Source organism: Bombina bombina, chromosome 3 (genome assembly GCF_027579735.1).
Source record: "Bombina bombina isolate aBomBom1 chromosome 3, aBomBom1.pri, whole genome shotgun sequence".
NCBI classification, from domain to species: domain Eukaryota; kingdom Metazoa; phylum Chordata; class Amphibia; order Anura; family Bombinatoridae; genus Bombina; species Bombina bombina.
The window spans coordinates 944,766,820-944,787,243 of NC_069501.1; the positions used below are offsets into that span (position 1 = coordinate 944,766,820).

Below are 20,424 nucleotides of genomic sequence, written 5' to 3' on the forward strand. Positions count from 1 at the left end.
CCCACATCCCGATATGGGAAGTCTGTCTGAACAGAACTCCGCTTAGTTGTCCACTCTAGTAAGGTGTATGGCCGATAGACAGAACTGTAAGCACCTGCCCACAGAAAAATCTGAAACACTTCCTACATGACTAAGGAAATTATGAGAGCCCCATAGGCTATATTGTCAGACTAGGACCCGATAAACTTGGCTAAGACAACTGAAGTCCAACCATCAGAGCACTGTAAATCGCTCTCAACTCCAAAATGATGAAAGGGAGAGCAGACTTCTCACAGGACCAACGTCTCTGCCCTTCACAAGACCCAGACTCCACCCCAGCCCAGCCGGCTGGTGTTCGCGATCACAAAAACCCAGGAAGATCTACGAAGCATATGTTCTGAGACCTAAAATCCTGAAACCCCACCAAGGGAAGAGACTCTAGACGACTGATCCAGCCCTATTTTCTGAGACAATCTGAATAATCCCCCTTTCACAGACTGAGCATGCACAACTGCAGAGCACCCTAACAAAATCAAACTGATCCTCTCACCAAAGAAGAATGGTAACAGTTTGCAAGCACACATTCAAGGTGCAAAAATAGCTGCAGCTGGTTTCAAACTACAAACCTTCCGCTTGCTAAGCAGCTAAGCTAACCAATCAGGTTACTACAGCTGAACGATCCTTCTCTGGAACCATGAACAGCATGGAAATTAAACTAACCCCTGTTCCAAAACTGGAACTGGACAATCACTACCAGGGAGGAAGATCATGAACACATTTCAAGAACGCCTCCATTATTATCTGGCTACAGATAATCTTGAGAAGGTGAAACCTGCTCCTGGGAGGAAGGAATTGAATTCCAATTCATAACCCTGGAATACTAAATCTACCGCCCATTAGGGATCAAGGACCCTTTTTAAAAGTCTAAGAAGAACTCTGCGTGACAGAGCCTTGGGGGAACCAAACCCATGGTTCTGTGTTTTACTGTTCTGTTTGCTGGTGTGTTGAGCCACAGTCAGTTCTATCTGTATCCAGGCAAAACCAAAATAGAGATAGACCGCCCCCATAGGATCCGATCCTGGTTCGGGGGTAAACACTACATGCTGAATGAGACTTAGCTGTGGGTTTCTTTAATTACTTCCCCTGACCCAATACTGACTGGGTATCCAGTAGGACCTGAACTACTTCTGCTTGAAATACCAAGGAGAAGAACTTCTTGAAGTTACGAAATTAGCAACGGAAATTAAAAAAAAAGAAATTGGCCTAACAGCCTTTCTGTGGAATCAGACCAGGCGTCGCACCAAAGGATGCCGCACTTGTCTATAAAGGTCTCCAACCTTAAAGGGGCATCCATTATAATCAGAATAATAGAGGTCCCTACTACTTGAAGTACCATGTGCCATGAGAATTAAAGGAGACAGTTTATTACAAAGAGGAGATGGGAAAAAATGCTTCCTTGACCTCTCCCATACCTGAGAAATTCCTCCTAACATAGTCGAGAATAGGAGAAATGTTTCAAATGAATCCTAGTATATATAAACATTACTAGATTCTTGAGGATAGACAATGACAGGAGAGTTGAAGTTTACCAAGAAGCCAACCTTTCCTAAATAATACCCAGAGGTATTGTCTGTTCCTCTGCCCCCCTTCATTTCCTCTCTTGGCTGGGCTGTGATGTATAGAGCAGTCCCACCCATTCTCTACATAGGATTTCTAAGGGCTTTAAAGGGACTGGACTTCAAGATTGTCAAATGACACACATGTTGATTGGATGTTCATTGGATTTGTCATTTAAAAAAAAAAAAAAAAGAGTTCCTCCATGTGAGCCGGCATAACATTGTAATAGAAGCATTACTATATGAACTAATTTAACCCTTTTACAGATGGGTTAAAAAAAAGGTACACGTATACTTTTTTAATGGAAAAGATTACATCTATTGCATTTGATTATTTAAAGTTTACCATCACTTTAAATGTAATAATACTGAAAGAACCCAATCTGAAGTGTAAAGTAAAATAAAATACAAAGAACAAAGCATAAATGCAGCAGAACTCTCATGTCATGCAGTGCTATATTGCACTGGGTTTGTCCCTCCTTCACATACAGAAATGTAGGGAACACCCCTTAGATGAGTATAGAAAAATTTGTCTGTCTAGAATCTTGTGAGAGATCTCGTAGTGCTGAAGAGTTCTAGCCTTTTTCTTTTAGCATTTAGTGAGTTCAGCCCATGTGAAGTCTGCACTAGGATTTCTCTTTAGACAGGAGAATTTTATCATCAGGCTCAAAGAGAGAGAGAGAGAGAGAGAGAGAGAGAGAGAAAGAGAGAACGAGAGAAAGAGAGAGAGAGAGAAAGAGAGAGAGAGAAAGAGAGAAAGAAAGAGAGAAAGAAAGATGAGCAAACCAAATCTCAGTACAGGTAGCCCTCAGTTTACGCCGGGGTTAGGTTCCAGGAGGAATGGTTGTAAATTGAAACCGTTGTAAATTGAAACCCAGTTTATAATGTAAGTCAATGGGAAGTGAGGGAGTTAGGTTCCAGGCCCCTTTTAAAATTGTCATAAGTAACACCTAATACATTATTTTTAAAGGTTTGAAATGAAGACTTTAAATGCTAAACAGCATTATAAACCTAATAATATAGATTGTATCATCATCAAACTAAGTTTAATGAACAAAAACATTTGCTAAACATCACCTAATAAAATAATTACACAACAGATTGCATCATCATCAAACTAAGTTTAATGAACAAAAACTTTTTTTTACTTGCATTCTTCTGCAAACAGTTCTCTGCATTGTTAGCATGTTAGATAATATTGGTTCTGCACCTATTCTATGCATTTCAATCTGTAGTGATTAATAGGCAGTTAGGCACCCTCATCTCAAGCAGCTGGACAGGAAGATAATAGGGAAGTGGCTGCAAGATCTTGCTCGATAGGTCTTGTCTGATCTGTGTACACAGATCAATTTCAGGCTGTTAAACTAGCTTAAATTTGCTGAAACACAAGCGGACAGCTCCACCTACTGGCTATTTTAATAAGTGTACTGATTTTTTTTTTTTTTCAATTAATTTTTTTTATTGGGTTTGCAAGTTTTTACAAAATGACATCCAAATAAAACAAACTTGAAATAGTAACAGAAAGCAAACTATGTAAAAGGGATGTAATATAAATGTTAAGAACTTACCCAAGAGTTTTAACAATTTTATATAGAATAACATTTTTTTAAAATAAATATTGCTTGAGTACAGTTTTGTAGCACAAAAGGAAGAGGAAAGGGAAAGAAAAGAAAAGGGGGGGAAGGAAAGAGAAAGAAAAGAAAAGGGGGGGAAGGAAAGGGAAGTGGGACCAGGAGTATGAATTACTATAATCTTCCCATTTACGTAAGGGAGTATAGGGCAATGATTCATTTGTGTTCGGAATATTTGAAGGGGACATCTATTACATTAGAATGTTTAATCTTTTTTCCCATAGTCAGATAATTAGTCATCTGAAGGTCCATCATTTCTGTTAGCTAATTCAGAGATTCCTTTCTCTCGTTTGCCTAAAAAGTAATAGCTCTGTTTTTCAAGAACAAAAATATGTTCTACTTCTGACTTCCATTGTGAATATGTAGGAATCGTCTGGGTTTTCCACAGTCTGGGTATCAGCCTTTTTGCACTAGATAGCATTAGTTGAAGTAATTTCGTGCGGTATGTACAGTGGAGCGGAGGAAGGAGATTAAGGAGAATGAGTTTAGAGTTAAAGGTTATGTTTGAACCCAAGATCTTGTTGATACTATGTTCTAGTCTTCTCCAGAAGTCCAGAATAAGTGGGCAGTCCCACCATATATGTGTCATAGTGCCTATGCCTCCACAACGCCTCCAACAGGCAGATGAGGCTGTCAGGTAGATATACCTAAGTCGCTGTTGCGTTAAGTACCATCGGGATATTATTTTATCATTCGTTTCGGCTATAAGCAATGAAGTAGACGCTGAGTGAGTAGCTTTAAAACATAGCTTCCAATCATTGTCGCCAACATTTTCTGTTATTTATGCCCTCTATTTCATGAGATATGCGGGCTTCTGTGAGGGAAAAGACCCTTTGAGCAATTTATATGTTATCGAGAGGTGTTTTTTCTGAATTTCAGGGTTTGTGCATATCCGTTCAAATACTGTCTAACGGTCTAAGAGCATTTAGTTTGTGTATACTATTATGGAGCGCGTGTCTAATCTGTAGGTAGAAGTACCAATTGTGAAAAGGGGGACCTAATTAATTGTTTAATGTTATTCTATCTTTGAATACTCCTGAATCTAATAATATGTAGATAGGTAAATTCTGCAGATGTTCTATGTCATTTATATGAGCAAAAGAGGTCTGTTGAAAAAAAATCTGGTTGCCTAAGAGTGGGGTTAGAGGAGAAACAGAAGTGGAGATTCCTTTATTATGCGTGATTATATAATCCCATACATCAAGAGTGGCCCTAACATAACAGTTTTTATATGCGTGGTTATAGGAGATGAACTTCTCGAGATATCAGAGTCACCATCTATGTCATCTGTGTTATTGGAGTGCAGGGAAGTGGACTCATATTTTTGTTTAGCCTTTTCTGCCTGTTTAAAAAAAGGCATTTACCACTTCTTGAGGTTTCTGAGGTGTTTTATGAGGCTTGTCAACTTTCACTCCCCTTCTCTGTGACATTTTGATGAATCGGCAATTTGCCCCACTCTCCAGGAAATGTACTCTCACAGAGCAATCACGGAAAAGGGGAGGAGGATATGACCCGCTGCTATAACAAACAGCGGGAAATAGAGGGAGAGTGAGGTTATATTAAGTCCTTTCAAGGACAGTAATTTGACAATTGTAATCTCCAAATGTGGCACAATGAATTACTTATGTCCCTTTTGTTGTGATACTGAGGCTCTAAGCCGGTATGATCCGACATCACCAGATATAAAAAAAAAAAAAAAAATAGGAAAAGTATCATCCAAAGGGTTATGCAATCAGTGAGAGCCGCTATAGAATGCTCCTAATTGAAAATGTATATGATGCTCAGGTAAAAGTACCGGACTTGAAAAGATAATGGCCTCACATTATAAACCACTAGCTAGCCACTGCATTAATTTTTAATGTTTCCCTGTTGTCCCCTAGGCTTTAAAATCTTGTGTCTTTAGGCAAAGGAGATTTTTACTCACTTTGTTATGCAGGGCAGCTGCACTTTACTTAATATTGTGAGCAGTGTCGTGATGGCAGTAATCTATCTGCTGCAGACTCCTTAAACGTTACAGATAGGCCTGAATTGGAATCGTTATGCACATCAGAGTGGAGCCCCGACCCTCCGGTGTGTGGTGTAGAACTCTGTTAGGCAAGTCAGGCTGGTAGTAACTTATCCGTCAGGAGAAAAACTTATCTGTAAAGGCCGTCCTTTTTGAAGCAAGGAGTCATTTATAGAGATCAGTGTTGGAGCGGTCTGTTTAAGCACTGCGTCATAACTGCTCTGCCTTGTTTCCGTTTCTTCTATGACATCGTCTCTTAGCTGATCAGTTGTCGGCCAGAAAAAGGGTTTTTATGATCCGCTTTCTTTCAGTTAGATACTGGTGCATTCAGTATTTGCAATCAGGCTGAATGGTGCTTAAAAATTGCTCCTAACACCCGGCTTGTGTTAAGAGCCTTATTGAGATGTGGCCATCTTAGTCGGCCGTTCGCTCCCCCCCTAGTGTACTGATTTTTAATGCATTTCAATAGCAGTCCCATGACTGAAAAAAAAGGTTGTAATTCTGAAACGGCGCAAATTGAACCGGCGTAAACCGAGGGCCACCTGTAATGGTAAACTGCTGTTTTTTTTTGCAGACAATGACTTCACCAGAGTGTAGTCTAATTAAGAAATCACCGCAATCCACCACTTTTTATGTGTTCTAAATTGTCGGTTTTATATTCTATCTCAATAAAAATATGTATACAAAACATGAGATATAGAAAGAAGTTTTTAAACGTCCTAGACTTGAACCTGGGACCTGTTTGTACATCTGTTGCAGTTGTTTCCCAGCCTGCTGACTTGTTTCGCCACCAGATGGCTTGTTCAATGGTTGAGGTTTTTGGAATTCTGTATGCTGCAACTTTGGCTCTCCGGCTCCACCTGTCTACCAGCTGAAGTTAATCATCTAATCATCAGCCTACTATATTAGGCAGGTTTGCTCTCAGTTCTGGGCCTTGACAATGAGTATTGTACTCTGACAGAGCCTGTGTTCCAGATATCTGTTTGTATGCAAATTTGTTGGATTTCCTGGTGCCTGATTACTGCATCGTTTTGAGACTTCTCTTCTGTGTTTCGTTTCTAGACTGATTCCCTAGCATCTGACCTTGGCTGGTTCACTGATACTTCCTAAAGACTGCCCCAGGTACTTATAATTGTGTGTTGCCTGTTACTACAGAGAAACTTATCTACAGCATATCTATATTTCCTGCCTGTTACTACAGAGTTACCAGTCTACAGCTTATCCACACATCCTGCCTGCTGTTACAGAATTATTTGTCTACAGCATATCTGCATTCCCTGCTTGCTATTGCAGTCTTACCTGTCTACAGCATATCTGCATATTCCTGCCTGTTACTACAGAGAAACCTATTTACAGCATATCTCCATTCCCTGCTTGCTATTGCAGTCTTATCTGCCTACAGCATATCTGTGTATACCTGCCTGTTACTACAGAGAAACCTGTCTATAGCACATCTGCATTCACTGCTTGCTATTGCAGTCTTACCTGTCTACAGCATATCTGCGTATTCCTGCCTGTTACTACAGAGAAACCTGTCTACAGCATATCTGCATTCCCTTCTTGCCACTGCAGATTCTCCTGTCTACAGCATATCTGCGTATTCCTGCCTGTTATTAGAGTTTCCTGACTTCAGCATATCTACGTATCCTACTTATCAAGACTACAGCTTATGTACATTTGTACCTACTTTCAGTCTGTCTGAACTAAGTTACCTTGTATATCTGCTTATTTCTGCCTGTTACTACAGAGAAACCGGTCTACAGCATATTTGCATCCCCAGCTTGCTACTGCAGACTTTTCTGTCTACAGCATATTTGCGTATTCCTGCCTGTTATTACAGTTTCCTGACTTCAGCATATCTACGTACACTGCCTGTTATTACAAAGTTACCTTGTATACATGTCTGCGCAGATACTTTGTCATTCATCTAGTCTGCATCTCTCTGCATTGCTAATTAATCTAATCAATAAATCCTTTACTTTTTATTGCTAAAATCTTTGAACCAGTTTCATTATGCCAAAAAGGAAAGACTCACGCAGACTAAAGACAACTTTAGCGCCAGAACCTGACACCTCTGCACAACAGCCCCCATTACCTGATTTACTTGATCCCTTGAGGAGCATTAATTGCGCTAGAAGTGAGCTTTTTGTGCTTGTTGAGTTGCGCTTGTATTATGAGTTGAAAGTAAACTGTTTTCATTTGCGGGTTAACCCAAGCGAGCGCAAAAAGGCGGTACCTACAATATTGCGTGCGCATTTATGTATTCCCCCATAGAAGTCCATGGAGAAAAAAAAGTGGAAAAAACACCTTACTCTCACGCAAACCCAATCGCATATTCTCATGTGTGCTAACCCTACATAAAAATAGGAATATATATATATATATATATACACACACCTATATGATTAAATATAGGTATATATATATATATATATATATATATATAGGAATATCTATTTATAAATACATAACATATTCTGCTACGTGCAGAACATTGGAATGAGAAATATTTATTATTATAGTAAATAAACTATAACACTTGAAAAAACATTTATGCAATATTTATTTTTAATGTTTTACTTATCTGCAAAGGGCTCCAATGCACTTATAAATATGTCTAAATATGTATACATATGTATTTGTGTTTATTTGAATATATGTGTCTGTAAATACATATCTACACAAATATACACACACAGAGACAAACATTTTTAAAGATGTATATGTATGTATCGCTATGTTAAAGCCCTTTGCCTGCTTTTATTTCATTAACACCTAAGATCTTGAATCTTTGAGCCTTTTTAACTTTTGTGTGCAATATTTGTTTTTAATCATTTTTATTAGATGGTGTTATTATGAGTGTAACTATACTTTGTAATGTATTTTGATGTGCTTTGTGCAACTTTTAAGTTTCGCAAAACAGTTAACGAAAGCTCTGAAATCACGGTAATCATTCTAGTGTAAAAGGAATCATTCTAGCGTAATTCGCCATTGCGCTCAAGTGATCGAGTTTACTTTCAACTCGTAATACCAGAGGTAAGACCGACAAGCATAAACACCTGCGCTAAACCCCTTATTGCTCGGGCGCAAGCTTTAGCTCCAATTGTAATCTGGCCCTCTATGGTTCTATACATTTTTGCAGAAAGCTACCCATGCTACTACATGTATAAAGTAAACATTCACAAATTAAAAACCACACAAATGTGCTTAGCTAGTATGACTGCATTTTATTACACACAATCTTTAAGTATCAAACAAAGGAGTAAAACATAGATTGTGCTTACCATTTCTCTAATTATCTGAATCTCCTCATTTTTGGTTGATGGTTTTACTTCATGGAACAGAAACATAGTTAGAATCTCAGGCCCCAACCACTGTTGACTGTTACTGCCAATAACTGGAGGTTCAGCTATTGCAATTATCCTGAAAGATGGGTGGATGGGAAAGATAGACCTGCAGAAAACAACATATAATAAGCTTCATAATCACTGTAAGAAAACATTTAAAATTTAAAATATATTATTTAAATTTGAGACTTGTTACCAACTAATAGATCAGCACCAATACACTGCATACAGGGTGCAGAACAGTGTGACTAAAGTCTGCTTAATTTGTCCTTTCAATGTCTGGGGTTCAAATACTGCAACATTCTACACGTATTTTGTTTTAGCATACTATGCATAACAGCATATATTTTTAGACCCCAAAGTGCCACTTACAAAGACAAACTATTTTTTATCTGGGGGGTTCTTGAATGTTTTTTTAAATTTGTTTCAGACAACAGTGAGGTTCAAAACAATGAATGGTATCTTTAATTAAGTAGTTTATGTGAATACCATGTTGGCGCTTGATTATATTGCAGTAATGATTTGTTACAGTTCAATAGTTTCCAACCTCAGACACATAAAAAGAGTATCCCATTTTTAAAGATCATTTGAAATATTAGTAGCAGTTTGGATATGTTAAAAATATACAATTAGGATATGTGCATAAAAACTAATGAGTCAAAATTATACATTTGAATCAAGTAAGCACACAAACAATTCTAAAAATTATGCAGGATCAATAAAATAACACTTTGCTGAACCAAGAAACAATATTGGCACTGGTTAAAAAATAATGTATTCCTCTCTTTATGAATGCCCCATATATTCTCGTTATGTACAGGATCAAAATGTACAGAACATCCACACATGGACAAATCCACAAATATAACAGAATGCTATTTAGATGTGTGGTTTGTTGTGTTGGTGATGGCTTCATCTACTCCAGTCTTTTAGCAGAAAACCGCTTTGATCACATTAATAAAAACAATAATACACACATGAAAACACCCCACCAAGAATGAGTTAATATAAGTTGACTTATTGATAAGTTCACTCTCTGGCAAACTGACTTTTCAGATTGTTCAAATGCAAGTGCCTACAGGTATCAAAAGAGTCTTTGTGTCTTCAAAAGGAAATTCATATCAGCTAAAACAGGAACCTGAGCCTCCAAGATGGATTCACACAAGAGCTTCAAAATTCACCATCTCTGACCCATGATATTATCAGCATCTTCAGTTATTTGTACAGTGAAAACAGATTCTGCAACGCTAAATATATCTGAGATATCAGCAGACAGAACAACCTATATCTGGTTTTATTTGCCTAAGTATGAACAAAAGTGATCTCTGGAATCCAGTCTTCTAACACACTGGCATAGAGGACAGTGCAGACTTCTGAGCTTTTTATTCTTACATGGGAGTTTAAACTCTTGTTCAGATATATTGGTCCATTTAGTGCAACTCCACTGAGTATTAGTATTAAAGCTTTGAGTATTAAAAGGGCATTAAACAGCTAGGCACAACTTTAACATAATGGTTACTACTCACCATGCTATTGTTTTTTCCTCTTTAGAGTTGTGCTTTTATTTTAAACTTTTTCTTAAAGGTATTGGTTGGTGAAGCTCAGCATTTTCATACTGGACATCACCATCTAGACATTCTTCTACTCTGAAGGCCCGATGATCTAAAGCTCTCTGTGCAGGTGAGATTATCTAAAATGATACTCCAGCACTACAAGATCCCTAATGGAATTCTTAAAAGGCAGATTTTTCTATACTTCTCCAAGGAGCATTCCCTGCATTTCTTTATGTGAAAGATAGACAAGCCCAGTGCAGGATAGCTATGTATGACACAAGAGTTCTGCTACATTAACATACTTTGTATATTTATGTTTGTTTGTTTGTTTTTACAAATTATATTGCATGTAGTATTTCTTCTCTCTCTCTTTGGAAGAGGTGATATTTGTACATAAGGAGTTTTTGCATCATGTCACATGATTTTTGCATTATGATTCCCCCTCTCCCCCAATATGTTAGTGTTAATGAAATGACCAATCAAAAATTATTACAGGATGAAACAAATCAAGTTACTGATGAATGAATTGGTGTCTCAATACAAGCACAGAAAGAGTAAAAACAGATGTGAAATGCCACAAAAGTGAATGTTTAGATATAATAGTTAATTTAAAAACATAATTTATGCTTACCTGATAAATTCCTTTCTTCTGTAGTGTGATCAGTCCACGGGTCATCATTACTTCTGGGATATTACTCCTCCCCAACAGGAAGTGCAAGAGGATTCACCCAGCAGAGCTGCATATAGCTCCTCCCCTCTACGTCACTCCCAGTCATTCGACCAAGGACCAACGAGAAAGGAAAAGCCAAGGGTGAAGTGGTGACTGGAGTATAAATTAAAAAATATTTACCTGCCTTAAAAACAGGGCGGGCCGTGGACTGATCACACTACAGAAGAAAGGAATTTATCAGGTAAGCATAAATTATGTTTTCTTCTGTTAAGTGTGATCAGTCCACGGGTCATCATTACTTCTGGGATACCAATACCAAAGCAAAAGTACACGGATGACGGGAGGGATAGGCAGGCTCTTTATACAGAAGGAACCACTGCCTGAAGAACCTTTCTCCCAAAAATAGCCTCCGATGAAGCAAAAGTGTCAAATTTGTAAAATTTGGAAAAAGTATGAAGCGAAGACCAAGTTGCAGCCTTGCAAATCTGCTCAACAGAGGCCTCATTCTTGAAGGCCCAAGTGGAAGCCACAGCTCTAGTAGAATGAGCTGTAATTCTTTCAGGAGGCTGCTGTCCAGCAGTCTCATAAGCTAAACGAATTATGCTACGAAGCCAAAAAGAAAGAGAGGTAGCAGAAGCTTTTTGACCTCTCCTCTGCCCAGAGTAAACGACAAACAGAGAAGACGTTTGTCGAAATTCCTTAGTTGCCTGTAAGTAAAATTTTAGAGCACAGACTACATCCAGGTTGTGCAGTAGACGTTCCTTCTTCGAAGAAGGATTTGGGCACAAAGAAGGAACAACAATCTCTTGATTGATATTCCTGTTAGTAACTACCTTAGGTAAGAACCCAGGTTTAGTACGCAGAACTACCTTATCCGAATGAAAAATCAAATAAGGAGAATCACAATGTAAGGCTGATAATTCAGAGACTCTTCGAGCCGAGGAAATAGCCATTAAAAATAGAACTTTCCAAGATAACAACTTTATATCAATGGAATGAAGGGGTTCAAACGGAACGCCCTGTAAAACATTAAGAACAAGGTTTAAACTCCATGGTGGAGCAACAGTTTTAAACACAGGCTTAATCCTGGCCAAAGCCTGACAAAAAGCCTGGACGTCAGGAACTTCTGACAGACGTTTGTGTAACAGAATGGACAGAGCTGAGATCTGTCCCTTTAATGAACTAGCAGATAAACCCTTTTCTAAACCTTCTTGTAGAAAAGACAATATCCTAGGAATCCTAACCTTACTCCAAGAGTAACCTTTGGATTCACACCAATATAGGTATTTACGCCATATCTTATGGTAAATCTTTCTGGTAACAGGTTTCCTAGCCTGTATTAAGGTATCAATAACTGACTCAGAAAACCCACGTCTTGATAAAATCAAGCGTTCAATTTCCAAGCAGTCAGCTTCAGAGAAGTTAGATTTTGATGTTTGAAGGGACCCTGTATCAGAAGGTCCTGTTTCAGAGGTAGAGACCAAGGTGGACAGGATGACATGTCCACCAGGTCTGCATACCAAGTCCTGCGTGGCCACGCAGGTGCTATTAGAATCACTGATGCTCTCTCTTGTTTGATTCTGGCAATCAATCGAGGAAGCATCGGGAAGGGTGGAAACACGTAAGCCATCCTGAAGTCCCAAGGTGCTGTCAGGGCATCTATCAGGACTGCTCCTGGATCCCTGGATCTGGACCCGTAACGAGGAAGCTTGGCGTTCTGTCGAGACGCCATGAGATCTATCTCTGGTTTGACCCAACGTCGAAGTATTTGGGCAAAGACCTCCGGATGGAGTTCCCACTCCCCCGGATGAAAAGTCTGACGACTTAAGAAATCCGCCTCCCAGTTCTCCACTCCCGGGATGTGGATTGCTGACAGGTGGCAAGAGTGAGACTCTGCCCAGCGAATTATCTTTGATACTTCCATCATAGCTAGGGAGCTTCTTGTCCCTCCCTGATGGTTGATGTAAGCTACAGTCGTGATGTTGTCCGACTGAAACCTGATGAACCCCCGAGTTGTCAACTGGGGCCAAGCCAGGAGGGCATTGAGAACTGCTCTCAATTCCAGAATGTTTATTGGCAGGAGACTCTCCTCCTGACTCCATTGTCCCTGAGCCTTCAGAGAATTCCAGACGGCACCCCAACCTAGAAGGCTGGCGTCTGTTGTTACAATTGTCCAGTCTGGTCTGCTGAATGGCATCCCCCTGGACAGATGTGGCCGAGAAAGCCACCATAGAAGAGAATTTCTGGTCTCTTGATCCAGATTCAGAGAAGGGGATAAGTCTGAGTAATCCCCATTCCACTGACTTAGCATGCACAGTTGCAGTGGTCTGAGGTGTAAGCGTGCAAAGGGTACTATGTCCATTGCCGCTACCATTAAGCCGATTACCTCCATGCATTGAGCCACTGACGGGTGTTGAATGGAATGAAGGGTGCGGCAAGCACTTTGAAGTCTTGTTAGCCTGTCCTCTGTCAGGTAAATCTTCATTTCTACAGAATCTATAAGAGTCCCCAGGAAGGGAACTCTTGTGAGTGGAACGAGTGAACTTTTCTTTTCGTTCACCTTCCATCCATGTGACCTTAGAAATGCCAGTACTAACTCTGTATGAGACATGGCAGTTTGAAAGCTTGAAGCTTGTATCAGAATGTCGTCTAGGTATGGAGCTACCGAGATTCCCCGCGGTCTTAGTACCGCCAGAAGAGCGCCCAGAACCTTTGTGAAGATTCTTGGAGCTGTAGCCAATCCGAATGGAAGAGCCACAAACTGGTAATGCCTGTCTAGGAAGGCAAACCTTAGGTACCGGTAATGATCTTTGTGAATCGGTATGTGAAGGTAAGCATCTTTTAAATCTACAGTGGTCATGTACTGACCCTCTTGGATCATAGGTAAAATTGTCCGAATAGTCTCCATCTTGAACGATGGAACTCTTAGGAATTTGTTTAGGATCTTTAAGTCCAGGATTGGTCTGAAAGTTCCCTCTTTTTTGGGAACCACAAACAGATTTGAGTAAAACCCCTGTCCCTGTTCCGATCGTGGAACTGGATGGATTACTCCCATTAACAAGAGCTCTTGTACGCAGCGTAGAAACGCCTCTTTCTTTGTCTGGATTGTTGACAACCTTGACAGATGAAATCTCTCTCTTGGAGGAGAGTATTTGAAGTCCAGAAGGTATCCCTGAGATATTATCTCTAGCGCCCAGGGATCCTGGACATCTCTTGCCCAAGCCTGGGCGAAGAGAGAAAGTCTGCCCCCCACTAGATCCGATCCCGGATCGGGGGCCCTCAATTCATGCTGTTTTAGGGGCAGCAGCAGGTTTCCTGGTCTGCTTGCCCTTGTTCCAGGACTGGTTGGGTTTCCAGCCTTGTCTGTAGCGAGCAACAGCTCCTTCCTGTTTTGGTGCAGAGGAAGTTGATGCTGCTCCTGCTTTGAAATTACGAAAGGAACGAAAATTAGACTGTCTAGCCTTAGCTTTGGCTTTGTCCTGAGGCAGGGCATGGCCTTTACCTCCTGTAATGTCAGCGATAATCTCTTTCAACCCGGGCCCGAATAAGGTCTGCCCTTTGAAAGGTATATTAAGCAATTTAGACTTAGAAGTAACATCAGCTGACCAGGATTTTAGCCACAGCGCCCTGCGTGCCTGAATGGCGAATCCTGAATTTTTCGCCGTAAGTTTAGTAAGATGTACTACGGCCTCCGAAATGAATGAATTAGCTAGTTTAAGGACTCTAAGCCTGTCCGTAATGTCGTCCAGAGTAGCTGAACTAATGTTCTCTTCCAGAGACTCAATCCAGAATGCCGCTGCAGCCGTGATCGGCGCAATGCATGCAAGGGGTTGCAATATAAAACCTTGTTGAACAAACATTTTCTTAAGGTAACCCTCTAATTTTTTATCCATTGGATCTGAAAAAGCACAGCTATCCTCCACCGGGATAGTGGTACGCTTAGCTAAAGTAGAAACTGCTCCCTCCACCTTAGGGACCGTTTGCCATAAGTCCCGTGTGGTGGCGTCTATTGGAAACATTTTTCTAAATATCGGAGGGGGTGAGAACGGCACACCGGGTCTATCCCACTCCTTAGTAACAATTTCAGTAAGTCTCTTAGGTATAGGAAAAACCTCAGTACTCGCCGGTACCGCAAAATATTTATCCAACCTACACATTTTCTCTGGTATTGCAACTGTGTTACAATCATTCAGAGCCGCTAACACCTCCCCTAGTAATACACAGAGGTTTTCCAGTTTAAATTTAAAATTTGAAATATCTGAATCCAGTCTGTTTGGATCAGAACCGTCACCCACAGAATTAAGTTCTCCGTCCTCATGTTCTGCCACCTGTGACGCAGTGTCTGACATGGCCCTAATATTATCAGCGCACTCTGTTCTCACCCCAGAGTGATCACGCTTACCTCTTAGTTCTGGTAATTTAGCCAAAACTTCAGCCATAACAGTAGCCATATCCTGTAATGTGATTTGTAATGGCCGCCCAGATGTACTCGGCGCTACAATATCACGCACCTCCCGAGCGGGAGATGCAGGTACTGACACGTGAGGCGAGTTAGTCGGCATAACTCTCCCCTCGTTGTTTGGTGAAATTTGTTCAATTTGTACAGATTGACTTTTATTTAAAGTAGCATCAATACAGTTAGTACATAAATTTCTATTGGGCTCCACTTTGGCATTGCAACAAATGACACAGGTATCTTCCTCTGAATCAGACATGTTTAACACACTAGCAAATAAACTTGCAACTTGGAATACAATTCAATTAGAATAATATTAAAAACGTACTGTGCCTTTAAGAAGCACAGAAGATCTATGACAGTTGAAAATTAATAAATTGAAACAGTTATAGCCTCAATCCTTATAAACAACACAATTTTAGCAAAGGTTTAATCCCATTAGCAAAGATAACAAATTCTGAAAGCAGGAAACAAATTACAGAATAAACGTTTTTTATCTCAGTCAACTATGATTCTCACAGCTCTGCTGAGAGAAATTACCTCCCTCAAAATAAGTTTTGAAGACCCCTGAGCTCTGTAGAGATGAACCGGATCATGCAGGAAATACAATGAGCTGCTGACTGAAATATCTGATGCGTAGCAAAAGCGCCAAAAAACGGCCCCTCCCCCTCACACACAGCAGTGAGAGAGAACAGAAACTGTCAGAAAAAAGATTAAGCAACTGCCAAGTGGAAAAATAGTGCCCAAACATTTATTCACTCAGTACCTCAGCAAATGAAAACGATTTTACATTCCAGCAAAAACGTTAAACATAATTTCTAGTTATTAAACAGCTTTATGTACTTCTTACAGTGTAATTCTAGTGAAGTACCATTCCCCAGAATACTGAAGTGTAAAGTATACATACATGACATTATATCGGTATGGCAGGATTTTCTCATCAATTCCATTGTCAGAAAATAAAAGCTGCTACATACCTCTATGCAGATTCATCTGCCCGCTGTCCCCTGATCTGAAGTTTACCTCTCCTCAGATGGCCGAGAAACAGCAATATGATCTTAACTACTCCGGTTAAAATCATAGCAAAAACTCTGGTAGATTCTTCTTCAAACTCTGCCAGAGAGGTAATAACACACTCCGGTGCTATTTTAAAATAACAAACTTTTGATTGAAGATATAAAACTAAGTATAATCACCATAGTCCTCTCACACATCCTATCTAGTCGTTGGGTGCAAGAGAATGACTGGGAGTGACGTAGAGGGGAGGAGCTATATGCAGCTCTGCTGGGTGAATCCTCTTGCACTTCCTGTTGGGGAGGAGTAATATCCCAGAAGTAATGATGACCCGTGGACTGATCACACTTAACAGAAGAAAGTAATGTTTTTGGGTTTCAATTAGAACATCAAGAATAAGTAATAAAACTAGTGCTTCATCTTCAATAATTCAACATATGGTTACAAATTACCTCTGCTGTAGAGTATCATCAGAAAGCTGTAATTCCTCCTTTAAATATTGATATCTGTCTTCTCTAAGTAGTCTGGTGCCATCATAAAGTGTTAGCTCTCTGTCATGTATCAGTCTACACATAAAGAAATAAAAAATCAATGTTAAATATATTTGTTGTCCTTTTTTATTTTGCAAATAACAATTGACCTAATGTTTCACTTATCAGTTATCACTGATGATGGTGCAACATGTGGAAAGTACTGAAAAAAGGTATTAAACTAGTTTCATGTCACAAAACAGATGGGTAAAAATATGATTAGGCATAAATAGTAGAATTCATTTTTTTTTTTTTTTGACTTGTTTTAATTTAAGATAACTGGCAATTCACTATTAAATTTGCTGAGTACTAGCAGAATTTATTGGAGTGAAATTATTGAAACTAAAGTACACATATATATATATAAATTATGTATGCTTATCTGATAAATTTATTTATTTCATGGTGGTGAGAGACCACGAGCCATTACACCTGAGATTCAAATCCTAGCCACTAGGAAGAGGCAATGTTACCCAACATCCTTGATCCTTTTGATTTCCTCAGTCTAATGTATAGCCAAGAGTAGGAGGAATGAACAGAAAGGCAATAAACGACAAAGTGGGGTAAACAAGGTTCAAATTTGAACAGCCGCCAGAAGAAAATATAAATGTGGGCGGGTCTTGTGGACTCTCACCACCATCAAAGAAATGGATTTACCAGGTAATCAGGTAAAGATTTTGTTTTCTTCTTTCTTTTTACACAGAAGCTTAATTATTAAATGCATCTGATGCAGAGAAAGAATCCAAAGAAAAAAACTAGACATCTGAACTAATTCCCCAAACCAGGTTCCGCGAGGCCACTGATGAGTGCTCCTGTTGGATTCAGGCTACTATTCTGAGAAAAAGTAAACTAGATGAAAACATCCAAGGTACTGCTAGAGCAACTATAAACTCTGCTTGAGTTGCTCTGGATTAGACACAATACTTCAGAAGCTTGTGATTTAGATTAAAAAAACATAAATTCTATCACTACCACTTACAATCTGATGGAAAATCTCCTGATATAAAGGTCATTCCTGTAAATAAATATCAGCTGAAGTAATTTGCCCCCCAATTGCTCACTCCTGTAATATGGATTGCAGAAATTAAACAATGATTAAATTCTGCTCAATTCAAAAATTCGAGAAAACCTCCTTCCTATCTAAGCCACTGCGACTGATTTGAATATGTCACCACTGCTCTCTTTGAAATGGAGTCAACTCTGGAGAACCTCAAATATCTCACTGAGCTTTAGAATATTGATTGGTAGCCTCACCTTCTGAGGAGACCATACACCAAGGTCCCCAGAACGCACCCAAACCAAACAGGCTGGCATCTGTGGTAAAAATATCCAAGACGAACGTAGAAAGTTCTCAAAACAATAGCTTGGTGAAAAAAACATCCAAATAATCTTGAGAAAAAATGTTGTAATTTTCTCCCCATGGTGTAAGCATGCTTAGATAAAGGGAGAGCAATAGAAAACAAAAAAAAAATGTTTTATACATTTTGGAGGAAAGTTGTCTGAAGTCCTTTGTAGCGTGTACTGTATATAACATTTTGAAAGAGTGTGTGAAATGCGTCAGATATATACTTTTTTATTCCATGTCTGCCTAGCATCGTGTATGCAGTTTTTAAAGTATGTAAAATAAATCTTTATGTTTTTATTTTTGCACCTTGAGTCGCTATCTTTCGTGTGCCCCTTATAACATTTTTAAAGTCCTTACTACATCCAAATTATGAAGGAGTCTTTCCTTTTTGAAGATTATGGGAAAGAGGAGGAACTACAATCTTCTGATTGAGAGAATCAGAAGAAACAACTTTGAGTAAGAAATCAAATTTTGTTCTTAACACAGCTTTACCATGGTGAAAAATAAGATAAGGAGATTCACAGGCTGAAGAAATGGCTAGAAGGAACTAAACTCTCCACGAAAAAAAAAATGTGATGTCTAGAGCATGCATTGGTTCAAAAGGAAGTAGTTGCAGAATTTTAAGAACTACATTTAAATTCCAAGGAGGAGAAATAGCTTGAAAACAGGAAGAATCTTAACCATGGCCTGAACGAAATTCTGAATGTCTTGAATTTTCACAACCTTTTGTGAAATACAATTGACGAAGTAGAATTTTGGCCCTTTAAAGAACTTGCAGACAAATCTGAACCATATCTAAACCTTCCTGCAAAAATTGCATTATTCTAGGAATTCAAAATGAATACCAACTAAAGATATTCTTTTCCCACCAGCACAGATAAACCTTATTATATTTTTTTATGTGACAGGTTTTCTAGCTTGAAATTAGGTTTCCACAACCTTATCTGAAAACCCCCTCTGTTTTAGAATCAGGAGCTCAATGTCCAAGCCTTCAAGTTGAGAAACTCGAGATCTTGATGTTAAAAGGGGCCTTGAGAGAGAAGGTAATGTCGTAAAGAAAGAGACCACAGGGGACAACTGGGTACCCGAATTAGGTCAGCAAACCAAATTCTGTGTGGCAAGGCTGGAGCAACCAAAATTAATTATGAATGCTCTTGTTTGATCCGAGAGACCACTCTAAGAAGAACTATTGGATGAAATATGTAAGCAAATTAAAAAAACCAAGGAGCTGTAAAAGCATCTACTGCTCGTGGATCTCATCATGTACCTGGAAAAGTTGTTGTTCAAACAAAGAAACCATAAGATCTATTTCTGGAAGATCCCATTGATCCACTATCTGATCGAATACTTCTTGATGCATAGACAATTCCCCTGGATGAAGAGATTGAAGACTCTTCATCCAGATAACAATTCCTGACCCCTGGAATGTGAATAGCTGAAGCTGTGCAATGATCAATCCCTGCTTAAGAAAGAATACCAGCTATTTCATTCATTGTTAGAGAACTGCAAGTTCCCCCCTGGTGATAGATATATGCCACTGCTGTGACACTGTCTGATTGGAAACAAAAAAAAATATCTGTTTTTAGAAGAGGCCGACTCTGAAAAGCCTGGAAGATAGCTCAGAGTTCTAGAATGTTTATTGGTAAGCTTGCCTCCTGAGAAGACCAAACCCCCTGAGCTCTCCTAGAGCCCCATACTGCACCCCAAACCGAGAGAGTCACATCTTTACTGATTATTGTCCAACTTGGATGAACAAAAGAGGCTTTCTAAGGAATTCATTAGTTGTCTATACACCAGGAAAGAGATTTTTTTATTTTTTTATAGTGGGATCCAAAAGATTCCTCTGAGAGAGTTCATTGAAGTCCTTGTTCCTTTGACGAACCATACATAGATGAAGAGGTTTCACGTGGAATCGAGCAAATGGAATTGCATCTGATGCCGCAATCACGAGACCCAGGCACCATTGGATTGGGAATAGTCTGAAGTTTGGTACAAGCAGGCTGTAATTTCTCTCTCCTTTGGTCCATCAATGAAAGTCTCATTAATACCGAGTCAATTATAACTCCTCGAAAAGAGACTTTTTCTGAGGAACAAGAGAACTTATTGTAGACATTGATTTTCCAACCATGATTGCGAAGAAAAAATAAGATCTTGTAAGTGTCATAAAATTGCTAACAGTAAAGATGAAGCTTGAACCAAGATATTGTCCAAGTATGGAGCTATTCAAATTCCATGGGCTCAAATAGCAGATAGTAGCGAACCCAAAAACCTTTGTAAA

At 39.3% G+C, this 20,424-nt stretch overlaps 1 protein-coding gene across 1 annotated transcript in view; it reads right to left on the bottom strand.

The window, feature by feature from the left end:
* Positions 1–20,424, bottom strand: part of VWA8 (von Willebrand factor A domain containing 8) — a 1,436,595-nt gene that overhangs the window by 878,711 nt on the left and 537,460 nt on the right. Inside the window, exons 15-16 of the mRNA XM_053707969.1 lie at positions 16,724–16,837; positions 8,516–8,684 (exon numbers count right to left, since the gene is read on the bottom strand). Of these exons, the coding sequence (XP_053563944.1) occupies positions 8,516–8,684; positions 16,724–16,837 (283 nt within the window). The remainder of the gene's footprint in view (positions 1–8,515; positions 8,685–16,723; positions 16,838–20,424) is intronic.